Source organism: Stylophora pistillata, chromosome 6 (assembly GCF_964205215.1).
Source record: "Stylophora pistillata chromosome 6, jaStyPist1.2, whole genome shotgun sequence".
Taxonomy (NCBI): domain Eukaryota; kingdom Metazoa; phylum Cnidaria; class Anthozoa; order Scleractinia; family Pocilloporidae; genus Stylophora; species Stylophora pistillata.
In genome coordinates, this window is record NC_142524.1 from 10,434,910 (window position 1) to 10,455,714 (window position 20,805).

The following is a 20,805-nucleotide window of genomic DNA, read 5'->3' on the forward strand; positions in this document are numbered from 1 at the left end:
TTCCTCTCAGTAAATATGGCGAAGGTGGTAAGTACATAGAATAGAGTAGTTTTTATCATATAGCGCTACTCAACAGATTCTAAACCAGAAATCGTACGTTGATGAGTGTTCTTAAATGAGGTTTTTGGCAAGAAATCTGGTTTTAAAGTAAAAATGTTTACAGAGTAGCAAGATTTCTACAAATTATGACATAAACATTTACTAGTTTTCTGCGAAAAATCTCTTTAAATGTAACTGAGGTTATTTTGCGTTTGTGGAATTTGGAATTTACCTTGTTCCAAATTTATATTTAATTTATCTGTGTTCATCCCATGGTTCTACTTCTAAATAAAACACATATCTGATGGGTTTTGAGCTGGAGAATTGAAATTAATTTCCGGAAGTTGAATTAGGGCCTAAGTGATTCGGTCTTAAATATGGAAATATTTGCTTTGATGTGGCAAGATGTGTAAGGTTTGTCTATTAGGGAATATTTAAACTAACATCTGAGGGCTACAGCTTTTGTAACGCCTCATGTTTTGCTATCATACTAAATATCTCATTTGACGCAATAAAACATATTAAGAAGATTATTTTACAGCAATCGAGGGCTCTTATCGTTTAGTTGTTTTTCCATGAACTTTGGACCTCCCCCTAATGTCCTGTTTCGTTCGTCCAAATGATTTGTTTCTTTTTAATATATATTTTTTATTTTTCTCAGAATGAGGAAGACAACCTTCTCATGTTTGACAAACAACTGTTAAAAGGTATCGACCTCAGTAAAGGAGAGTGTAGATTGCATGAATGCGGTTTATCAGTGGAAAATCCTGGTGACAATTTGATTTTGAGACCTTTAAGTGCAGACGATTATGATAAAGGTAAACTGAATAAATGAAATGAAAAGAGGGGGACCTGATCCTCTTTCACACAATTTTTTAGAAAAATTCATGGGCATAATTGCATTTTGAACAGTATTCCACATGTCACACATTTTAAAGGGACAACTTTAAATCTCACCTGATGTTGGTTTTGGGCTTTATTTTGCATTACATTAAAACTCTTTGCTGCCCTCTCAATAGCTGTGGAGATCAGCAATATTGTCACATAGACAAAGTTGTTGATACTGCACACTAGAAGCTTTGGTAGATGAGGGGAGCTGCATCATTTTCTCCTCTGTACAAAACATCAGACAAACGAATAAAGGAGTGTATCAGTTAACTTTTTCTTTTAACTCTCTAACTCCTAAGATCTGATCACTAATTGTCCTCTCTCGCTGCTACACATTTCCTTCTGAATAAGTTTTGAGAATGTGGTGTTAAGATCAAGACAACAACTTGTACCTAGGAAGTTTGAGTATTCTTATTACCTGTTTGCTGGATAATGAATGGATATCACAGAGAAGCTACATGACAATTACTTCTGGGATATAAGGCTTAATTACCTAGGTATTAACCTTTAAGAGTGTATTTAAGACTTGTGTTTTGAAAACCTAAACTAAAAACACTCTTTTCCACCAGGTTTCTTGCAACTTCTAGGGCAGCTTACTAAGGTTGGAGAAGTGACCAAAGAAAAGTATTTAGGTGAGTGTGATTGACTCACAAGCATTGTCTTAACCCTTTCACTCCAAAGATCTGATTAGAAATTCTCTTTACTGTCTATCATACAATTTTTATGATGTTGGTTTGGAGATTTTGGTATAGTATAACTAAAACTTCCTTAATTGGTAACTTTCTATATTCTCATCACTTGTCTGCTTGATATTGTATTGATATTGTAAGGAGAAATTCTGTCTTGGTCACTCATGGGAGTGAAAGGGTTATAGACATACTGATAATGATTTGATCTGATGGAAGGTTGTTCTTGTCCAGTATTTGTCTCTTTTCTGATTGGATTTAAATCTTGTTGACAGAAATATATAAATTAGGTAACTGCTGAAATAAAAATATATCTAGCATTTAATCAATCAATTTTGAATATATGAAAATCATATACTGGTATGTGTGCTGTGGTTTCATGAAATGTATGAAAGTGATCCTGCATGTCTAGCATTATTACCAGCCTAAAATTTGTTTTTATACTGTTTCCTGTTATGGCATTAAAGAATTGAATCAGTTAGTTGTTAATGAAACAGGGTTATGTAAGCACAGTTATATAATTCCCAGAGGGGATGTAAAAGGTATATGTAGCATGCATTCTTGTTTTGTTTATTACTGTTTGGTAGTTTTACTTTCGAGTGGCATTAAAGTTTCTTTCGGTCGGCCATTTTAATCCATGAGTGATTTCTTTGCATTGGACACAACAGTTTCTAAAACAGATACTCTACAGTCAAGCACTCCAGGTAGTTTTAGTTCGACTGGTTGGCAGGTTGGCTGAGAGAGTCTGTTCATTACTCAACATGAAAGTTGGTTATTCTATCGGTTATCAGTCTTTCTATCAGCCAGTGAGCAACTCTAATATTCAAGCAACCAATGAGTCAGTTAGCCTGCTTTTCATTGAGGAAGGTAGTTAGCAAGTCTTTCAGCCAGACAGCCAGTCAGTCAGTCAGTCATTTTGTCAGTCAGACAGTTAGTCAGTCAGTTGACCAATCAACCAGTCAATAAATTGATAGGTTGGTTGGCCAATCAGTCAGTCAGCCAACCATATAGCTAGAGAGCCAGTCAGTCTGTCAGCCAGTCTGTCCACCAGTCATTCAGTGAGTCAGTGAGTCAGGCAGTCAGTCAGTGAGTCATTCAGTCAGTCAGCATTCAATCAGTAATTCAGGCAGTACCAATGCATTTTCAAATCTTTAACAGTAGTTCAGCTCTCAATAAACATTGACTACCCTCTTTTTCAATCTCTCCTCAGAACGTTTCCATGCTATGCAGTCCTGTCCTGGTACATATTATCTTATTGTAATAGAGGATGTAGAACTGGCAAAACTAGTGGCATGTGGAACACTGGTTGTAGAACAGAAATTCATCCATGACATAGCTGTGGTATGTACCCATTCCCAAGTCAAGCTAGTCTTGTTTAGTCCCTCCTAAATTTTTTTCTTTTTTGTATTTGTCATAAGAGGTAATTACAAGAGGTTTTTTTAAAGGAAAAATAAGAGTTATAGCTGGTAGGTGTGTACAAGGCAGCAATAGTTCCTGTGGTGGTATTAAGAGAAGAAAGTCTTGTACAATGTTGCTAAAATCAAGGTCTATAGTCCTCGCCTTCTGTGAGGTCATTTGGAGGGTAAAGGTAACAAATATGGATCCAAATAAAGTGCTCTCCAAATTCTGCCATGAGGCTATCCTCAGAGACCCAAGGGCAGTTAATCAGGGTGAGCGAAAAAGAAAATCAGTGCAAGGATAGTTTTTTTGTTGGATGAATTTCATACAATCTTTTGCAATCCTTCAGGAAAAATATCTCCTTTAAGAAAATTATTTTAACAAAGAACCAATGTGGGCTTAATACCTACAGTTGTCAAGCATTTCCGCTTTCTTAGCTCACAGTGCATTTCTGTTGTAAATTTCAGAGAGGCAGAATTGAGGACATAGTTGTTGACAACAGTTGCAGGGGCAAAAAAATTGGAAAACTGTAAGTATAACATGGGGTTTTTTAGGGACCTGAGGCCCATCTCTCTAAGGTCCTGGTAACTTAACGAGCTTGTATTACAATGTAAAGCTGTTTTGGTTACATTCAAGACAGGGGTTTCAAATTGTTTTTAAAATAGACCATAAAACTATCAGCTAAAGGGAAAAAAAAAAGCTGTTGCAGCATGTGTAACCTTGGACACCCTAACATCAAACTGCATATTCTCCACACTGTTCTCTATATGTTTCCTATATCAGTGGCAAGGAGATTGTATTAAACCATCAAAAGCTTCAGTCTGTGGTTAGTGATCATTTCCTTTATTCTTGTGATCTTCATGTGACTCAGGGGTGATATCGTAATGAGAAATTAGTTGTTGGTCACTCTTATGGGTCAAAGGTTTAACAAAGGTTAACCAACACTCGCGCTCTGAAAGTAACTGAGGAGAATATGCCGCCTTTGCTTTGACATCTGTAAATGTTTAGACATTCAAGGATGACAAATCTGTAGGCCCCACCTCCTTCATATTGTCTGTACTGACCTTGCAAATGGTAGGGAGCATTGCTCCCAGTGATGTGGTTCTTGTCGTCATCCAAAATTGGGGGCACTCCCAAGTAATTGTTAACTGTTTAATGCAGTATGGCTAAAGTCTCCTGCAAATTGTTGGAAACTAACTTAGAGCACCCTTCTAGGAGGAGAGTTAATAAAACTACTGACTGTATAATTATTCCCAGATACCCTACTTAAAAGGGTATTCCCAAGAATCCTAAACTTGTTTGGGTTTTTGTCCTTCAGGATCGTTGAGACACTGATTTTACTCGGCAAGAAACTAGGATGTTACAAGATCAGTCTGGAGTGTAAAGATCCCTTGTTACCTTTCTACACACAATTTGGTCTCAAGCATGAAGACAGACAGAATTATCTTTGTAAAAGATTCTTTCACTGACAACAGAATATCACATCATGGCTTGTTAATTTATGTTTATTAGATATCATATATTTCTTTAATTGTTTCCAATCCAAAGTAATTATAAGTTACTTGTGATCAATAAGATCCAAAAACTATTTCTATCAAGTAGATATTACTGTACAAGTTTAAGAGTGAGTGTTGTAAAACCTGGCAATCCAAACGAGTCAGATTAGTCAATCAGAACAGTGGCAAATGTCACAATGACAAATAAGGACTACTGGTTAATGAAGAGGGAAAAAAGTGGCTGTAGGGTGGGAAATGTGAGTGAAAAAGGTGCACTTAATTTTATTTTTTAAAGTTTTTTTTTTGCGGTGAAGCAAAAGTAAATTCAAGGTCAGATTAGGTTGGACACTCAATTGTAAAAGTCTGTTCCTCAAGGGTTGGGTGACAGAGTCATATGGTGTGTAAAGTTGTATAATTCCAATGTTCCCACCAATAACGTAGCTCCATTTTCTGCCTTTAAAAGCACACACAACCCACAATTCCTCTATTCGCTCCGACGAAGGGCTAACGCTCGAAACGTCAGCTTTTGTAATCGTTACGGTGGCCAATTTACCATTTCAACTTTGTTGATATATCCAAATTATTTTGATTACAACACACGTGGTGTATTTTTGAACAAAGGATATACAATCGGTGAATGTTTCCTTTGATTGGTTACAGTTACTAATGATGACAGATTCGATGCCCATCCCTTTCCGGTGGACTAAACAACGAAATTTTAAACGCGTTAAAGAGGATTATGTAAACACACGATTTCCGATATCGTCTTCTAGATGCCAACCAAAAATAACTATTGATAATATAGAGCAAAAAGATTATATTAAACACCTTGGGTCTATGTTGACAAGCATCTTGACTGGCAGCCTCAAATACAACATATAAACAATAAGATAATAAAAAATATTGGAATACTTACAAAACCAAGATATCACTTGAATCTCAGAATACTCAAACAAATATACTATGCTTTAATCTATCCATATCTAAGTTATGGTATAATAGTATGGGGCTGTGCTTATAAAGCTAATGAATAAAGGCTGATAGTTTCTAAAGAAACTGTTTGGGGTTGCGTAGGAGCGAATGACGAAGGGCTAACGCTCGAAACGTCAGCTTTTATAATCGTAACGGTGGCCAATTTACCATTTCAACTTTGTTGATATATTCTTATAAAACTAAACGGAATTACCTCCAAGTTAATCAGAACAAATGCCTCCGAAGAATCTTCTTTGCACATACTAGGGAGTGTCCTGATCCATACTATAAACTTTTAGAAATTCTTAAACTAGAAAACATATATAAACTCAAATTGTGCTGCCTTATACATAAAATTGTGAATAAAGCTGATAGCATTCCAGATATCATCTCTGATGTCCTAACCCCAGCATCTAGCATACATAGATATAATACAAGATTCACACGTGAATTCAATTTTTTTAGAATGCAAATATCAACTAATTCTGGCAATATTCTTTCAAGTATGCTGGACCCAAGATATGGGAATCTGTGCCACTTGAAATTAAGCGTCTCTCTTTTACTTTCTTTAAAAAATAATGGAAGCATCATCTTTTGGTTGGTCAAAGTTGAATTCACTACTGGTTTGATGCTAGATAAAATAACTTAGTTCTCTTGCTCCTAAACTGTAGGAAATAACAAATCTTACCTCACTTTATTCGCCCTACATAATTAGAATTAATCGCTTCATTCTTTCTTTTTATTTCTAATTTTTTTTTTTATCTTTTTCCTTCTCTCAACTTAATTGAATTTCTATTTATTTATTTACTTATTTCTCTTTTCTCTTTATTTACAATATTAATAGAGTATAAATACCTTGTTTAGTATAATTATAGAATTAAAGTAAAGTAAGTCTGGTAAATGGTAAGATACACCAGTTAATTACACGTGACAGTAGCCAACTCGAAAGCTTACGCTCCTTTGGTCACTGTGCACATTTTACTTTAGATTATTCATGTAATTTACTGTTCTTATAGATTCTGACTTTTGTAATCTATAGCAATCTCTACTGTAACCTACTGAAATACTGCGAATAAAAATGAATGAATGAATGAATGAATGAATGAACGAACGTTGGCCATTATATCAACTTAACGGCCTGCTCCCAGTTGGCTTGTTAGCTCAATTGGTAGAGCGCTGCACTAGTATCGCAGAGGTCAGTGGTTCGAATCCCGTACAGGCCTGATTTTTTTCAGGTCTGATTTTCGCTATTGCTTAAATAGCGCTCTCTACTGCGAGGATCGTGCATCATAAATATCTAATACCGCAGTTCAAAATATATGAACTTCATATATTCATTGTATGTGGGCTACTACCGTTTATCACCTGGGAGAGGAGATAAGTTAAAATTATGGCGGCAAAAAGAACCTGAGGACTGTGTCTCCTTTTAACTGTATTTCCGGTAATTTCGTTTCGTTTCGGTTCTTCTGGTTGTTTCGTTTCGGTTGTTCCGGCGGTTTCGTTCGGGCGGTTTCGTTTTGGTGTCTCGGGTTTTAGTACACGCCCATAAAATCATCTAACCTAGAACCGCAATTCTTTTTGTCAACGTTCCTTTGATTCTGGACACTGAATTACTAAATAATTACACGTGCGGTCAAAACAAACAGAGAGTTTTTTCGTGTAATCTTTTCTTTTCAGACATGGTCGCACACCACCTGGCAGCTTTAAATGAACTACTAGCAGATTGGATCGGAGGTCTAAATCTAAGGGGTCCAAACCTGCCAAGACAGCGATTCATAAAAGTCACAAATAGCTGAAGCATCAGGCAAAATATGCTTTGGTAAAAACCTAATCCTAACAGAAAAAACTCACACCTACTAAGGAAACGCCTTTAACATCAATGACCTTCCGCCACCGACTGACAAACTAGTGATCTTCAGTTCTTAAGGTCGGCACACACGAGGGGACAAGTCCCTGCGACTAGTCCGTGCGACTAGTCCCGGCGACAAGTCTTTGAAGGGTTTACACGAGGGGACCGGTAGCAGGGACTAGTCCCTTAAGGTGTTCATATGAGGGCACTCAATTGCACAAGAACATAGGAAAATTAAGAGGCAAAAGATGTTTCTTAGTCTGGGGCGTTACACTAAAACAATTAAAATTTGGTAACTTTTCATTGTAGCACTATTAAACATCAGCGCAAACGAACTACACTTATTCAGTCGGATTATTCATGCTTTTACGTGTTCCGTTTTTGTTTTTTTTTATTTTATTTTTAACAGACACAGTCAAATAGGGTAAAAATTCCATCAAAACGGCTCCAAGACATCTGTATATGTTTACAAAACTAGAAATAGTTTTTTATTCTTCAGTTGTAGAAATCTAGAAGTCAGGGAAAATTCATCATTAGAAACTGGAATGTTTACAAATACCGGAAGTCACGCATCATACTGACCCGTGATTGGCTTATTTACCGTTTAGTCGCAGGGACTGGTTGCACAAACAGTTCACACGAAGGGACAAACATTTGTTTCATGCGACAAGTCCCTGCGACTGGTCGCACGAATTCAAACCGGTTTGAATTCGTGCGACCAGTCGCAGGGACCAGATTTTGGTCCCTGCGACCACAGAAATGTGTAGTTCACACGAAGCTGTGTCACATGAAACTGGTCGGTGGGACTAGTCGCAGGGACTAGTCCCCTCGTGTGTGCCGACCTTTATGATTTCCAAAGGGCTGCTTACCCCTTCTTGGTACTGATTACTTCCTACCAAACAGTTTAGAGAGAAATTTCTTAAAAATGTTTCCTTTTGTTTTAGTGTTTATCTCCAACTTTCTTCTTATTTCAAGGGCACGCTGTTCAGATCTAAGGGCTGAGGCATGATCACCAACACAGTGTTGTGTAAGTGACTCAAGTAGTTTAAGGCCAGGGTCAGGAGATTAAATTGCCCTAAGAAAATAAACAGCCGATTGCGCTGAAACTTTCATGGACGATAGATTACCATACGAACTTTTACCTTTTGGCAACAATGCCAACGACGACGGTCACGTGTCGGGTCACGTGATCAAAACGCTACTCAATCGGTTTTTATCGGAATTGGTAAGATTTACACACACTCGTTACTGATCAATGAATGAGAAAAATACTCATTAAAAAATGCTAGCCATCTACGTTTGGAATGAATTTCCTTCGTTCCTTAAGAAAGAGATTCGAGATTTTTAGGAGCTGAGAAGGAACTTTTCTCAACTTAATGGTCTTTAGATTGTTATCAACTCTACTCGGCACTTCATTCCAAACGCGAAGATAAAGTTTATCAACACCTTCTTCCATTTCGCTAAAAATAACTGCTTGAAATGGAAACTTCGGCACCGGCGATAACATTCTGACTACCCCTTTTTGAACTACGAAAGAAGCAGCCATTTTGTTTCTTTTCGAACATAATACATGAATCAGACTTGACAACCACAATTTACCGCTAACCACGAAGGAGCAAATTAAATACGGTTACAGTCGTCTGAAGCGTCTGAAGGTCGATCACCAGACAATCTCTGATGGGAAAGTAAAACTGCTGGCTTCGCAAGCCAAAAAACGAACGAACGAATTATCATTTACTGTTCTAGTATAGAATGTTTTCAACTCCTGCAATTGTAAGGATTCTGAAATACTTCAATAATATTACTTCAAATTGTTTGTTGCTTTGTTCGCAATTTCCACGTCCGTGACCGAAAGGAAATGAAAGACGCTAAATTAAATTAAGAGATGTACTGTGGGACTCACTGCATAGGTTGTTGTTTCCCATGAAGTCAAATACTGATACGACAGCTTTAATGTTTCTCTTCACACGACAGCGAAATCAACCCACAACATGTAACAAAATTGAGCCGCAGGAGGGAGGTGGAAGGGAGAAATAACTGCTAGTGTTAGTGCTCCATAGGTTTAAAAATTATAGCCCCTCAAGTCTTATGAAAAATCTGTTGGTAACAAATGAACTGGGCTTTCAACTGGCCTGGCAGCAAGAAAAGAGTGAAAAACAAGGTTCTTCAAAATTCAAATTCTCCCCTCCCACCCTATCTTAATGGAGAGATAATTTGCATGCGCACTTTGCACTGATTTCCCGCCGGCTCAGTTGGAGGCGTCTGTCCAATTTCGTGTCGTACAAAAAAACGAAAAAAAAGTACAAAAATTGAGTGAAAAAGAAAATAGAAACAACATGTAAATTGACATGGGGTTTGACTGCGGATTCGCTCGTGTTTATTTATGGGATACTCAGTCCCTTGCCCAAAAAAAAATTTCAAGAAACGACAACGAATCAGCAAAGGGGTACAAAAAGCCGGCAATTGGAAGAGAGATATCGGCTCTACATGGAATATTTCGAAGGATATCCCCATTTACATGTGAGCAAAAGTAAGTGTTTCTTTCTATTAATCTTTTAAAGGTCGCTAAATACTTACAGGTAGAAAAATGAAGTACAATTAGAAAAAAGTACATTTTCATCGATAGGTCTTTTTCTCAAGAAATATAAGGCCATCGATAGCCAAATTTCACAGTGGTCGCCGCCAGAAAAAAAAGCAACAGTATCTAAAAGCATATTCTATGGAAAGCCGGCAGAAGACTGCCCAAGGTAAAAAAAAAACTCTGCACCAAGTAGAAGAATGCAAATGCTGTCTCTTAACAACACCAGCAGAGAGTAGCCTCTTCAAAAAAAGCACAGGTTGTGTGGGGAGCAGAAGCGAGGCATTCACAGAAGCAAAAAGCCGAGCCAAAGACCTTTCAGGAAAAAAAATCTTCAAACCAACACAAAAAGAAGTGAAAAACGTAGGGTCAGTGATATACAAGGAATTCGACTCTGTATGTAAGGAGCGACTGGGAAAGTCCTTTGGAGAAGTAATGTCCATGGTTCCCGAGGCTGGGTTGACAAAGAAAGTTTCACCTGTTGAGACAAAAAAAAAATCCGTAAAGAAAAGAGAAAATTTAAAAAAATGTAGAAAATTCCTGGAAAAAATGATGTCAACCTTCACCTGGCTCAACGAACATCTTTCGCAGCCAGGAAAAGGCAAATAATGGTAGAATGTTTTGAAACCATTGATGAAGCCAAAGGGAGGGTAAAAAATGCCCCGAAGCGACAGAAGAGGTCACACGTTCCCAGTACTGTGGATGGAAACCTAGAGCAGCTAATGCTGGATGTGAACGACTGGAAGACTGTGAAGTGGTCCGAGAAGGCCAGGGAGTATCAAATAAGAAGAAAAGGGGCAAGTGTTCCACCACCCAATGCTGGGCAAGTTTTGAAGGAGTACCTAAAGTCCCAGGGAGTCAACACTGATACATTTGATCAGAAAAAGAGTAAGTAGATTGTCATTATGAACACCAGCAAATTAAATATTGTGCATTAAGATCCATGTCACTCTGTACTCTAACAGACACTTAAGGTATACCTTATAAACCCTTCCATAAGGTATACTGTATAAACCCTTCCATACATATAAAAATCATTTAAAAGAAAAACAAACTGACCTCTAACTCAGATTCATAATCAAGTTTAAAGTCTTCCTAATCCATAATGTAATTTGCAGTTACTGTTGAGATGGCTAGTTGAAACAAGAAATTCAGATATAAAGCCACCTCAAAACATTTACCAGCTACAAGTCCCTTCTCTTGATAATTATATATCACTTATATAGCCAATCCTCTTACATGCATGTATTCACTTGATGGTCAGTCAGTCAATTATGTTGAACAACATTTATCCCAGGATTTACACCTTGCTGCTTATACTGATTCTCCACTACACTTGACCAGATTCCAGTGTTACTGGATGTTAACAGCATTCTCTGTGATAAAAAAAAAAATGACATCAAAAATATTGTCCAGGAGAAGAGGAATGAACACCACTGGGATCTGAGATCTCTCTTTGCTTTAGAAGAGAAACAAATTATTACTACCCTCTCAACACTCCATTGCCCCACTCCTTGTCCCTTTTTGCCTTATCGGCTCTTAAAAATTTGTGATATATCAAAGCCATCACATGCTGTAACTTTTTCAGGTGGCTTTCAAGAAATGCATATCAATTATGAACAACCTACAAATGCAAAGGATATGTACCACAGGCGTATTCCCACTTTACTCAAATAAAACACAGTAATCTGACCTTTATGCTTAAAAAAGCAACAACAACAAGATAAAAAATGAAAACAAAAAAATCAATAAAACAAACAAACATGTGGGTTTTGCAAAAACTTAATATAAAGGAAACTATTAATGTATTTTTTATGTGTATATGCATTGTCTAGGACCGAGAATTCGAAGGGCAATAAAAAAGCAAGATGGTGGGGAGATTTCCATGCCTGTTCATCGACCAAACAGCCAAATCAGACAAGAAATACTGGATAAGATAGCTGCAGGGCAGTTCAACCTGGGTATACCAGTACTGGAAACTGAATACATCAAACTTGTCATTACACCAGAGGGAAAATTTGAGAAGCGCCCTTGCAAGTTGACAGCACGAAAGTATCCATTGTTTGAAATAAGAGAGAGATGCTTGAAAAGAAATGAAAAATATATGAGAATCACATCAGATGATGAATACAGCAAGCTAAGCCAAGAAGAAGCAAAAAGAAGACTTGCCTCCCTTAATGAGGCAAATACAAGTGAAGAGCCTGATAAGTTGCTTGCTCAATTGAAAAAGGTAGAGAGAACCCGGCACTGGTTATTATGGCACGATCATGGTGGAATTGGAAGTACTGGGATCATGTTATTCCTGGTGCGTGAAATGTACGATCCTGCCATTCACCTGACAAATGAAGAATACCTGGCCAAAAATACCAACACAAAAAAAATTGATGTACAAGCAGAAATAGAACAGCCTCATCTGTACATGATAGGAATGTGTGGCAGTTCAGATGCTGACCAGGTACTATTCATACCAACAAGAAGAGAATGTCTAATAGATCTATCAAAGGAAGTTCAGATTGGAGATGTCAAGATTAAGGATACAATGAGATTCATGAATGGAGATAATCCAAGCGTTGAGTTTGAAGATGGAACTCAGAAAGGTGGCCATTGGGGTTGTGTTGGCTGTGATGGAGACATGCATAGTTCATTTGACTTTGAGTATATGTCATATCGGAAATACAAGACACTGGAAGAAAAACAAAACCTTGTTCTTACTGGTCCTGAAGGGAAAAAAGGTGGTCTTTACCCTTTCAAAAACCTAAAAGTTGAGCAGCTGAGAGGAGAACTACAAGCAAGAGGGGAAGATGAAAGTGGCACAAAGCAACAGTTGCAAGAGAAACTTACAAAATTGCTTGGGGGTACATGCAGAGTTCCTGCATTGTTGTATGGTGAGAGCCAGTTAAGTTTAGAAGAAATAAACCTAAATCAGCATGAAGTCTTATTCTTTGAACTACTTCATTGTTGCCTAAATCACATTTCACATGTGTTAGAAGAGCTCCCTCATCACATCACAGATGTGGACACACTTCTGACATTGAAGGAGACACTCTCCATTGCCCTAAAAAAAGACAAGCTTCGCTGCACAGACTATCGTCGAGCACTTCTGCAGGTAACTATTCTCTTAACTGGAAAAGCAGACAACAGTGTGATGGATTTACTGACAACACTTGCTGAAATGATGGGAATATTTTATGCCAAAAAAGACAGCAGATGCCCAAAGCAGATCCTGCGACTTGCAAACCTTTCATTCAAACATGCACTGGCAATGAGGGCCATACTAACCCCACCCAAGACCATGACCATTCGTAAATTGTATGGTATCTACTATCACAGTGCTGTGGATCATGCATCTGTCATCTGCAGGCTGGTGTGTCTTCCACCCATCAATGCTGAGTTATTTGAAAGATTTTTTGACAGAATTGTAGACATAACAAGAAAGACATGGAGCAAACATGCAGAAGATTTGGTGCCGAATGCATTTCTTCACATACTGGGAGAAGATATCGCTGCAGAAGAAAATACAGTCAGCACTCAAGAACGGGAAATAACAAAGTTGGCAAAGAAGTTACCTGATAGAGCCAACACAACAGTAAGCAAAGACCTGTTAACAAAGAAGGTAAGATTATGGCAGGCTCAGCTGGAGGTAATAGGTGATTTCCTCCTTCCAGGACCAGGGGTTTGGTGGCACTGGAAAGATGATGGTTCAGTAGAGTTCCATGATGGTCCCAGTGAAGCTACACATCACCCAGAGGGTCCTCGTGTCTTTCATTTCAGGTCTAGTTCAGTCAAAGCCATTCAAACCAGCTTGGAGACTGCTTGGAAACAATGTTCTGAGAAACCTGAAGAACTGCCTCTATACCAGCTGAGAAGTAAGAGTGGGCAACTAGTATACAACAAGTTACATGGCAATGATGACAGCCCCTCGGTCGCTGAAGAATGTCAGCCAGCAGAAACTGATCCCAGTACCAAACCACAAGGTATTTTGCATTCAAGTCATTACAGTAATCAATGACAAAATTTCAGTGAAATGAAACATGTAAAAATGCACATGTACACAAAATGTGAAGGAAAATAAGCAACCAAAATACATACAACATATTCATTCACATGATAAAACAAAAGTAGCAATTAAGTTATAGTCTAGTCCCTTATTTTTTCTTTTTCACAAGAACCATCTTGTGAAGACATAGACAATGGTGATGACATGGAAGTTGCTGCAGTTATTTTTAGAGAAGAATTACAACTGGAAAACTTACATGACCACTTACAGAGTGACAAAGAACAATGAAAGGAACAACAACCACAAGAAAATAGCAAAGAGCCTCTAGAGCAAAACCAACTTCCACAGCTTTCAGAGCATGAGACTTGTTCTAGGTCAGATGAAGGTAACGAGCCCCTGACTTCAAAAGCAGCAAAAGCAGCAGAGGTTGTACTAGGCAAAACACCTGAAGTCATACAGCTTAAAAAATTATGCAACAACCTAAACCGCAACCCCAAATCCAGATATTGTGCCCACAGGTATGAAAACCACCTGGTAAAAATACAAGTTCTTGTCCTGAAGGCCACTAAGCAACTACAATCTGATTTAAAAGTGTGGGATGCAACCTTCTTAATGCAGAATAACCGGCTTCCCAATGCTAATGACTATGAGTTATCAGATGAGGTAACAAGTACTCTTCACAAGAAAAAAGTTGCTCTGAAATTGTTACAATCCTGGAAGATTACAGTACATTTATAAAGTATTTTGATCAAGCATTCTTACCTAATTTATTTTACTCCCTTGAAAAATAGTCAGGTCATTTAAAAAAGGTAATAAGTTGCTTGAAAGTGATTGTTGTCCATGATTTTTACTGCTGAAAGCTTTGGATTAAGAGCAAATTTGTTACTGGTAATTAACACTTAATTACTTATTGCTCACCTTCATCATAAGCAAGTCAAAGATTATGTTTGACTGCAAGATAGCTGTGCTGTTGAGCTATCTTGTCCCTATGGATTAAAAAAAAAATACACTGTGAACATGAAATTAGAAAAGAAGTCTCATGCAACAGTTTTTACTTAATTTACTTTACTTGACTTAAAATACTACCATAACTTTGATGGCTTTAATTTCATAAGTTGCACAACATGCCCTGATGAATGTGGAAGTTGTATAAGAATGTAAGTAAAAATCATAGTTAAGAAAAGGTAATGGTCAGATTCCTATTTACCATGTTCATGTATGATTGAGAATGTTTGTGTTATTCGTCACAGGCTGGCAAATCAAAGTCATTGTTAACTAAGGTTAAAGACGACATCCCAATTTAGTTTGTCATATGTATACTTTAAATTTTGCTGCACAAGTATATACAAGAACACATCTGTTGCCGCATAGCTTTTTGCTCTCTCTCGTTTACATGCCTTGTAGATTGAGTAATAAACTCTCTTTGTTGAAGCTCATATAAATACATTTACCCACAAAAGTGTTGTACTGTAAATCACCGTTAAATTTCTAACTCGGGTTGAGCCGAGGCATTTAAATTTGGTAAACAACAAAATTTACGCCACGGGTAAGTTTTCACTCCGCGGTTTATCAATTTCCACCTCATCCTACACTGACGAGAATGGGAAATTTCCGAAACATACCAAAAAATTTTTTATCCATAATTTAGTAAACGAAAAAATGCGCTTTCCTTAAATGAAACGTTCGTTATTTGGATTTACGCCTCAGAGCATTATGGAAGCTACGGCAACTTAGAGCTAATTTGTCGAATGAAACACAAAACTACCACTCACCTCAGCTGTAGACCCCAAATCTGCACGAAAAAAATGTCTTCTAAAAGAAATTGCGGTCGACATCCATCTTCCCCTCCTCAAAAGCGTAAACGCTCTCTGATCTAAACTTCGAACACGCCATGCGGTAACGGCCGCCATTTTTTTAAAGTCTTGAAACTCTGCTGGGGGTCTCGAACCAAGATAAAACCCAGGCCTTAAACTACTTGAGGACAAAGAATGGTAACTTTTAGCTGTTTCCGAGTGCTCTTCGCCAAGCAGCTTGAGTCTTAAGTCCAGGGCTCGCCGATGAGACTCAAGAGCAGATTGATAATCACCTAAAGAATGACGTGTGACCGCCACAGAATAGTAACTTTTAGCTGTATCTGGGTGTTCCTCGCCGAATAACTTTCGTCTGATGTCAAGGGCTCGCTGTTGAGACTCAAGAGCTGATTGATAATCACTTAAAGAATTTTGTGTCACCGCCAGAGAATAGTAACTTTCAGCTGTGTCTGAGTGTTCCTCGCCGAATAACTTTCGTCTGATGTCAAGGGCTCGCTGATAACACTCAAGAGCTGATTAATAATCACCTAAAAAATGTTGTGTCACCGCCACAGAATAATAACTTTCAGCTGTGTCTGAGTGTTCCTCGTATCAAACTTTTGGTTAGGATTTTGGCTGGACAATAAGTCAAGCTTTCGCTCCTTATATGTCCTTATCTATTGTTTGAAGGAAAAGGTTTTTTTTGTTCGCAAGACAAAGGTTAGTAATCACCGACGCGTAGCCAGCTCACCGAGCGCGAAATTTAAATTTCTTCGGAAGCGATTAGTGTTACAAACACAGCCTTTGTGGGGGAGGTTGTGGTAATGATTGTTGCAGCCTAGACACATCTAAAAGGGGTGGGGTGGGGAAGTTTGTGTCAAGAAGAGCGAGGTCTGGACTCGTGAACCATTACAACGCAGCTTCTTCCTGAATTCAAACTCTCCTAGGCAAAATACAACTTATACAAGTCATTTGATCTTTTTCGGGCCCATTCTTGTGCCCAAAGCCCATTTCGCTTCTCTTAGCCTGAGCCGGCTAAGAGAAGCGAAAACGGCTATTGGGACGAGAATGTTTCTGGCCACGATACTACTCTTCCCAGTGGACCGCTGAGCCCAACGAATTTTTTTACCGCTTTAAAAGTAATGTTGTGAAATCAAACACGTAGTACATTGAAATGCACTTGACTTTGACGTATTACGTGATGTTCATTTAAAAACGTTACTCTAGAGCTCAAGGCGGCAAAAAAATTCGTGGGTGTAGCAGTCTACTGAGAAGAGTAGTGGCGCTTTAGCAATCAAACTTGGAAGTTATTTGTATTTGAATAAAAAACCGCTAGTTCACAGTCGAATCAGAAGTGTCTGTTAAGTTGGCGCATTATCATGCTAAGAACTCTAACTGTGAAAGAAAGTTTAAATCCTCCGCTTTTCCCTTTCGCTCATTTTCCTTAACTCCATTTTATAACGCGCAATATGAGTAAAAAATTTGGCGCCAACTTAAGATACACGGAGGGCGGACAGTAAGAAAATGATCCTAAAAATTACCTCTATTAATTAACTGCGTGCGTGCCGGCAGTTAAGATTCTTCAGCGCAATGAATATAAAAGAAAACAAGTCCGCAAACCGAAGGGAACAAAGAAAGTGTGACTTCACACCTTTTTACGTGTAAGTGACCTCACTTTTCCTTCGTCTTGCGCTCAAAACTTAGCACTCTAACAGTGAAACAAGGCTTTATCCCTCCGCTTTTTCCCCTTCCCTCATTTTCGTTATATATATATTCCCTTAGCTCCGGTTGGAGCATAGGCCATTAACCACTTCCGTCCTCCATCGGGTTCTGTCCTGGGCAAATCTTCCTAAAGTGGCCCAAGTGTGGCCCCAGTTTCTCATTTGGGACTCTACACCTCTTCTCCAGGAGTTCCTGGGACGACCCCTCTTTCTCTTGCCCTGAGGGTTCCAACGTAGTGCCTGCCGGGTGATGTTGTTAGCCGGTTTCCTTAGGATGTGACCTATCCATCTCCACTTTCTCTTTGAGATCTGAGTTATGATTGGTTCCTCGCCTGCTAATTCCCACAGCATCTCGTTCGTTACCCTGTCAGTCCAACTGATTTTTAAAATTCGCCTAAGGCACTTATTGACGAAGGTCTGCAATTTCTGGGACGTTTGGTTAGTTGTTCTCCACGTTTCAGAGCCATAGAGGAGGACTGCTTTGACATTGGTGTTAAAAATTCTAAATTTGGTTCTCCGTGAGATGACGAAACGAAACGAAACGAAACGAAACGAGTAAACCCGTACTGTATTTTGCGAAACCAGCTCTTCGAAGACTCTAGCGATATATAACTTATTTCTTCCGATTCGTAAACACAATTCGTAGATACAACTCGATGCAGTGATGATTTATAAATAAAGACTTTGAGCCAAAAGGTCAGAAGTGCGCCGTTTCGCAAATTACAGATATGTAAATCTGTAATTTGCGAAACGAGCTCTTTGAAGACTCTAATGATATGTAACTTATTTCTTCCGATTCTATAACACTTTTCGTAGATACAACTCGATGCAGTGATGATTTTTTAATAAAGAGTTTGAGCAAAAAGGCCAGAAGTGCGCCGTTTCGCAAATTACAGATATGTAAATCTGTAATTTGCGAAACGAGCTCTTTGAAGACTCTAATGATATGTAACTTATTTCTTCCGATTCTATAACGCTTTTCGTAGATACAACTCGATGCAGTGATGATTTTTTAATAAAGAGTTTGAGCAAAAAGGCCAGAAGTGCGCTGTTTCGCAAATTACAGATATGTAAATCTGTAATTTGCGAAACGAGCTCTTTGAAGACTCTAATGATATGTAACTTATTTCTTCCGATTCTACAACACTTTTCGTAGATACAACTCGATGCAGTGATGATTTATAAATAAAGACTTTGAGCCAAAAGGTCAGAAGTGCGCCGTTTCGCAAATTACAGATATGTAAATCTGTAATTTGCGAAACGAGCTCTTTGAAGACTCTAATGATATGTAACTTATTTCTTCCGATTCTATAACACTTTTCGTAGATACAACTCGATGCAGTGATGATTTTTTAATAAAGAGTTTGAGCAAAAAGGCCAGAAGTGCGCCGTTTCGCAAATTACAGATATGTAAATCTGTAATTTGCGAAACGAGCTCTTTGAAGACTCTAATGATATGTAACTTATTTCTTCCGATTCTATAACACTTTTCGTAGATACAACTCGATGCAGTGATGATTTTTTAATAAAGAGTTTGAGCAAAAAGGCCAGAAGTGCGTCGTTTCGCAAATTACAGATATGTAAATCTGTAATTTGCGAAACGAGCTCTTTGAAGACTCTAATGATATGTAACTTATTTCTTCCGATTCTATAACGCTTTTCGTAGATACAACTCGATGCAGTGATGATTTTTTAATAAAGAGTTTGAGCAAAAAGGCCAGAAGTGCGCCGTTTCGCAAATTACAGATATGTAAATCTGTAATTTGCGAAACGAGCTCTTTGAAGACTCTAATGATATGTAACTTATTTCTTCCGATTCTACAACACTTTTCGTAGATACAACTCGATGCAGTGATGATTTTTTAATAAAGAGCTCGAGCCAAAAGGTCAGAAGTGCGCCGTTTCGCAAATTACAGATATGTAAATCTGTAATTTGCGAAACGAGTTTCCCACCAAATCTCACACGTGTCACGCATTCTATTGCGTAAGAATGAGAAATAACTAGATTCTATAACACTTTTCGTAGATACAACTCGATGCAGTGATGACTTTTTAATGAAGAGTTTGAGCCAAAAGGTCAGAAGTGCGCCGTTTCGCAAAAAACATATATGTAAATCCGTAATTTGCGAAACGAGCTCTTTGAAGGCTCTAATAGCATTTGGTTAGTACCAGATAAAAACCAGGTCAAAATTGGAATTCTGCCCTTTGACATTGCTGTAGCATGTGTTAGAAACCTTGCGCGTACCGCAATGTATGTTTGTACATTTATTAAAATCTACAACAATTTTGTTATTTTTTACCGGCCGCCTAGTCCAGTTGATAGTTTATGAACAGAAAGCAATTTATCTTTAGGGACTTCTTTCCTGTCCGCTACCTTTTTTTAATTACCATATTAGTCCTTCCGAAACATTTCCATATCAGGTTACTAGTTATTTCTCATTCTTACGCAATAGAATGCGTGACACGTGTGAGATTTGGTGGGAAACTCGTTTCGCAAATTACAGATTTACATATCTGTAATTTGCGAAACGGCGCACTTCTGACCTTTTGGCTCGAGCTCTTTATTAAAAAATCATCACTGCATCGAGTTGTATCTATGAAAAGTGTTGTAGAATCGGAAGAAATAAGTTACATATCATTAGAGTCTTCAAAGAGCTCGTTTCGCAAATTACAGATTTACATATCTGTAATTTGCGAAACGGCGCACTTCTGGCCTTTTTGCTCAAACTCTTTATTAAAAAATCATCACTGCATCGAGTTCTATCTACGAAAAGTGCTATAGAATCGGAAGAAATAAGTTACATATCATTAGAGTCTTCAAAGAGCTCGTTTCGCAAATTACAGATTTACATATCTGTAATTTGCGAAACGGCGCACTTCTGACCTTTTGGCTCGAGCTCTTTATTAAAAAATCATCACTGCATCGAGTTGTATCTACGAAAAGCGTTATAGAATCGGAAGAAATAAGTTACATATCATTAGAGTCTTCAAAGAGCTCGTTTCGCAAATTACAGATTTACATATCTGTAATTTGCGAAACGGCGCACTTCTGGCCTTTTTGCTCAAACTCTTTATTAAAAAATCATCACTGCATCGAGTTGTATCTACGAAAAGTGTTATAGAATCGGAAGAAATAAGTTACATATCATTAGAGTCTTCAAAGAGCTCGTTTCGCAAATTACAGATTTACATATCTGTAATTTGCGAAACGGCGCACTTCTGACCTTTTGGCTCAAAGTCTTTATTTATAAATCATCACTGCATCGAGTTGTATCTACGAAAAGTGTTGTAGAATCGGAAGAAATAAGTTACATATCATTAGAGTCTTCAAAGAGCTCGTTTCGCTAATTACAGATTTACATATCTGTAATTTGCGAAACGGCGCACTTCT

The 20,805-nt window shown here is 38.0% G+C and overlaps 3 protein-coding genes across 5 annotated transcripts; 2 read left to right on the top strand and 1 right to left on the bottom strand.

Annotated features, from left to right (window-relative positions):
- On the top strand, positions 1 to 4,513 carry LOC111341507 (glucosamine 6-phosphate N-acetyltransferase). Of its 2 annotated transcripts, none has more exons than XM_022948490.2 (6): positions 1 to 27; positions 701 to 857; positions 1,497 to 1,559; positions 2,824 to 2,954; positions 3,479 to 3,540; positions 4,330 to 4,513. In XM_022948490.2, the coding sequence occupies exons 1-6, from the start codon at positions 16 to 18 to the stop codon at positions 4,478 to 4,480; spliced, it is 576 nt and encodes a 191-aa protein (XP_022804225.2). In that variant the 5' UTR covers positions 1 to 15; the 3' UTR covers positions 4,481 to 4,513. The 2 variants fall into 2 exon arrangements, with proteins under 2 accessions (XP_022804225.2, XP_022804226.2); XM_022948491.2 differs by having other exon boundaries at positions 701 to 746.
- On the bottom strand, positions 4,501 to 16,279 carry LOC148728198 (uncharacterized). Of its 2 annotated transcripts, none has more exons than XR_015988471.1 (4): positions 15,676 to 16,279; positions 14,822 to 14,889; positions 11,146 to 11,282; positions 4,501 to 10,384 (listed from the first exon to the last, which is right to left on the bottom strand). XR_015988471.1 is itself a non-coding variant. In XM_088724482.1 (4 exons), the coding sequence occupies exons 2-4, from the start codon at positions 14,828 to 14,830 to the stop codon at positions 9,996 to 9,998; spliced, it is 468 nt and encodes a 155-aa protein (XP_088580608.1). In that variant the 5' UTR covers positions 14,831 to 14,889; positions 15,676 to 16,279; the 3' UTR covers positions 4,501 to 9,995. The 2 variants fall into 2 exon arrangements, 1 of the variants encoding a protein (XP_088580608.1); XM_088724482.1 differs by having other exon boundaries at positions 11,213 to 11,282.
- LOC148728199 (uncharacterized) lies at positions 10,678 to 15,640 on the top strand. The gene is made up of 3 exons (XM_088724477.1): positions 10,678 to 10,794; positions 11,742 to 13,880; positions 14,073 to 15,640. Exons 2-3 carry the CDS (start codon positions 11,792 to 11,794, stop codon positions 14,189 to 14,191), a joined length of 2,208 nt encoding a protein of 735 aa, XP_088580603.1. The 5' UTR covers positions 10,678 to 10,794; positions 11,742 to 11,791; the 3' UTR covers positions 14,192 to 15,640.
- Positions 16,280 to 20,805: the final 4,526 nt, after the last annotated feature.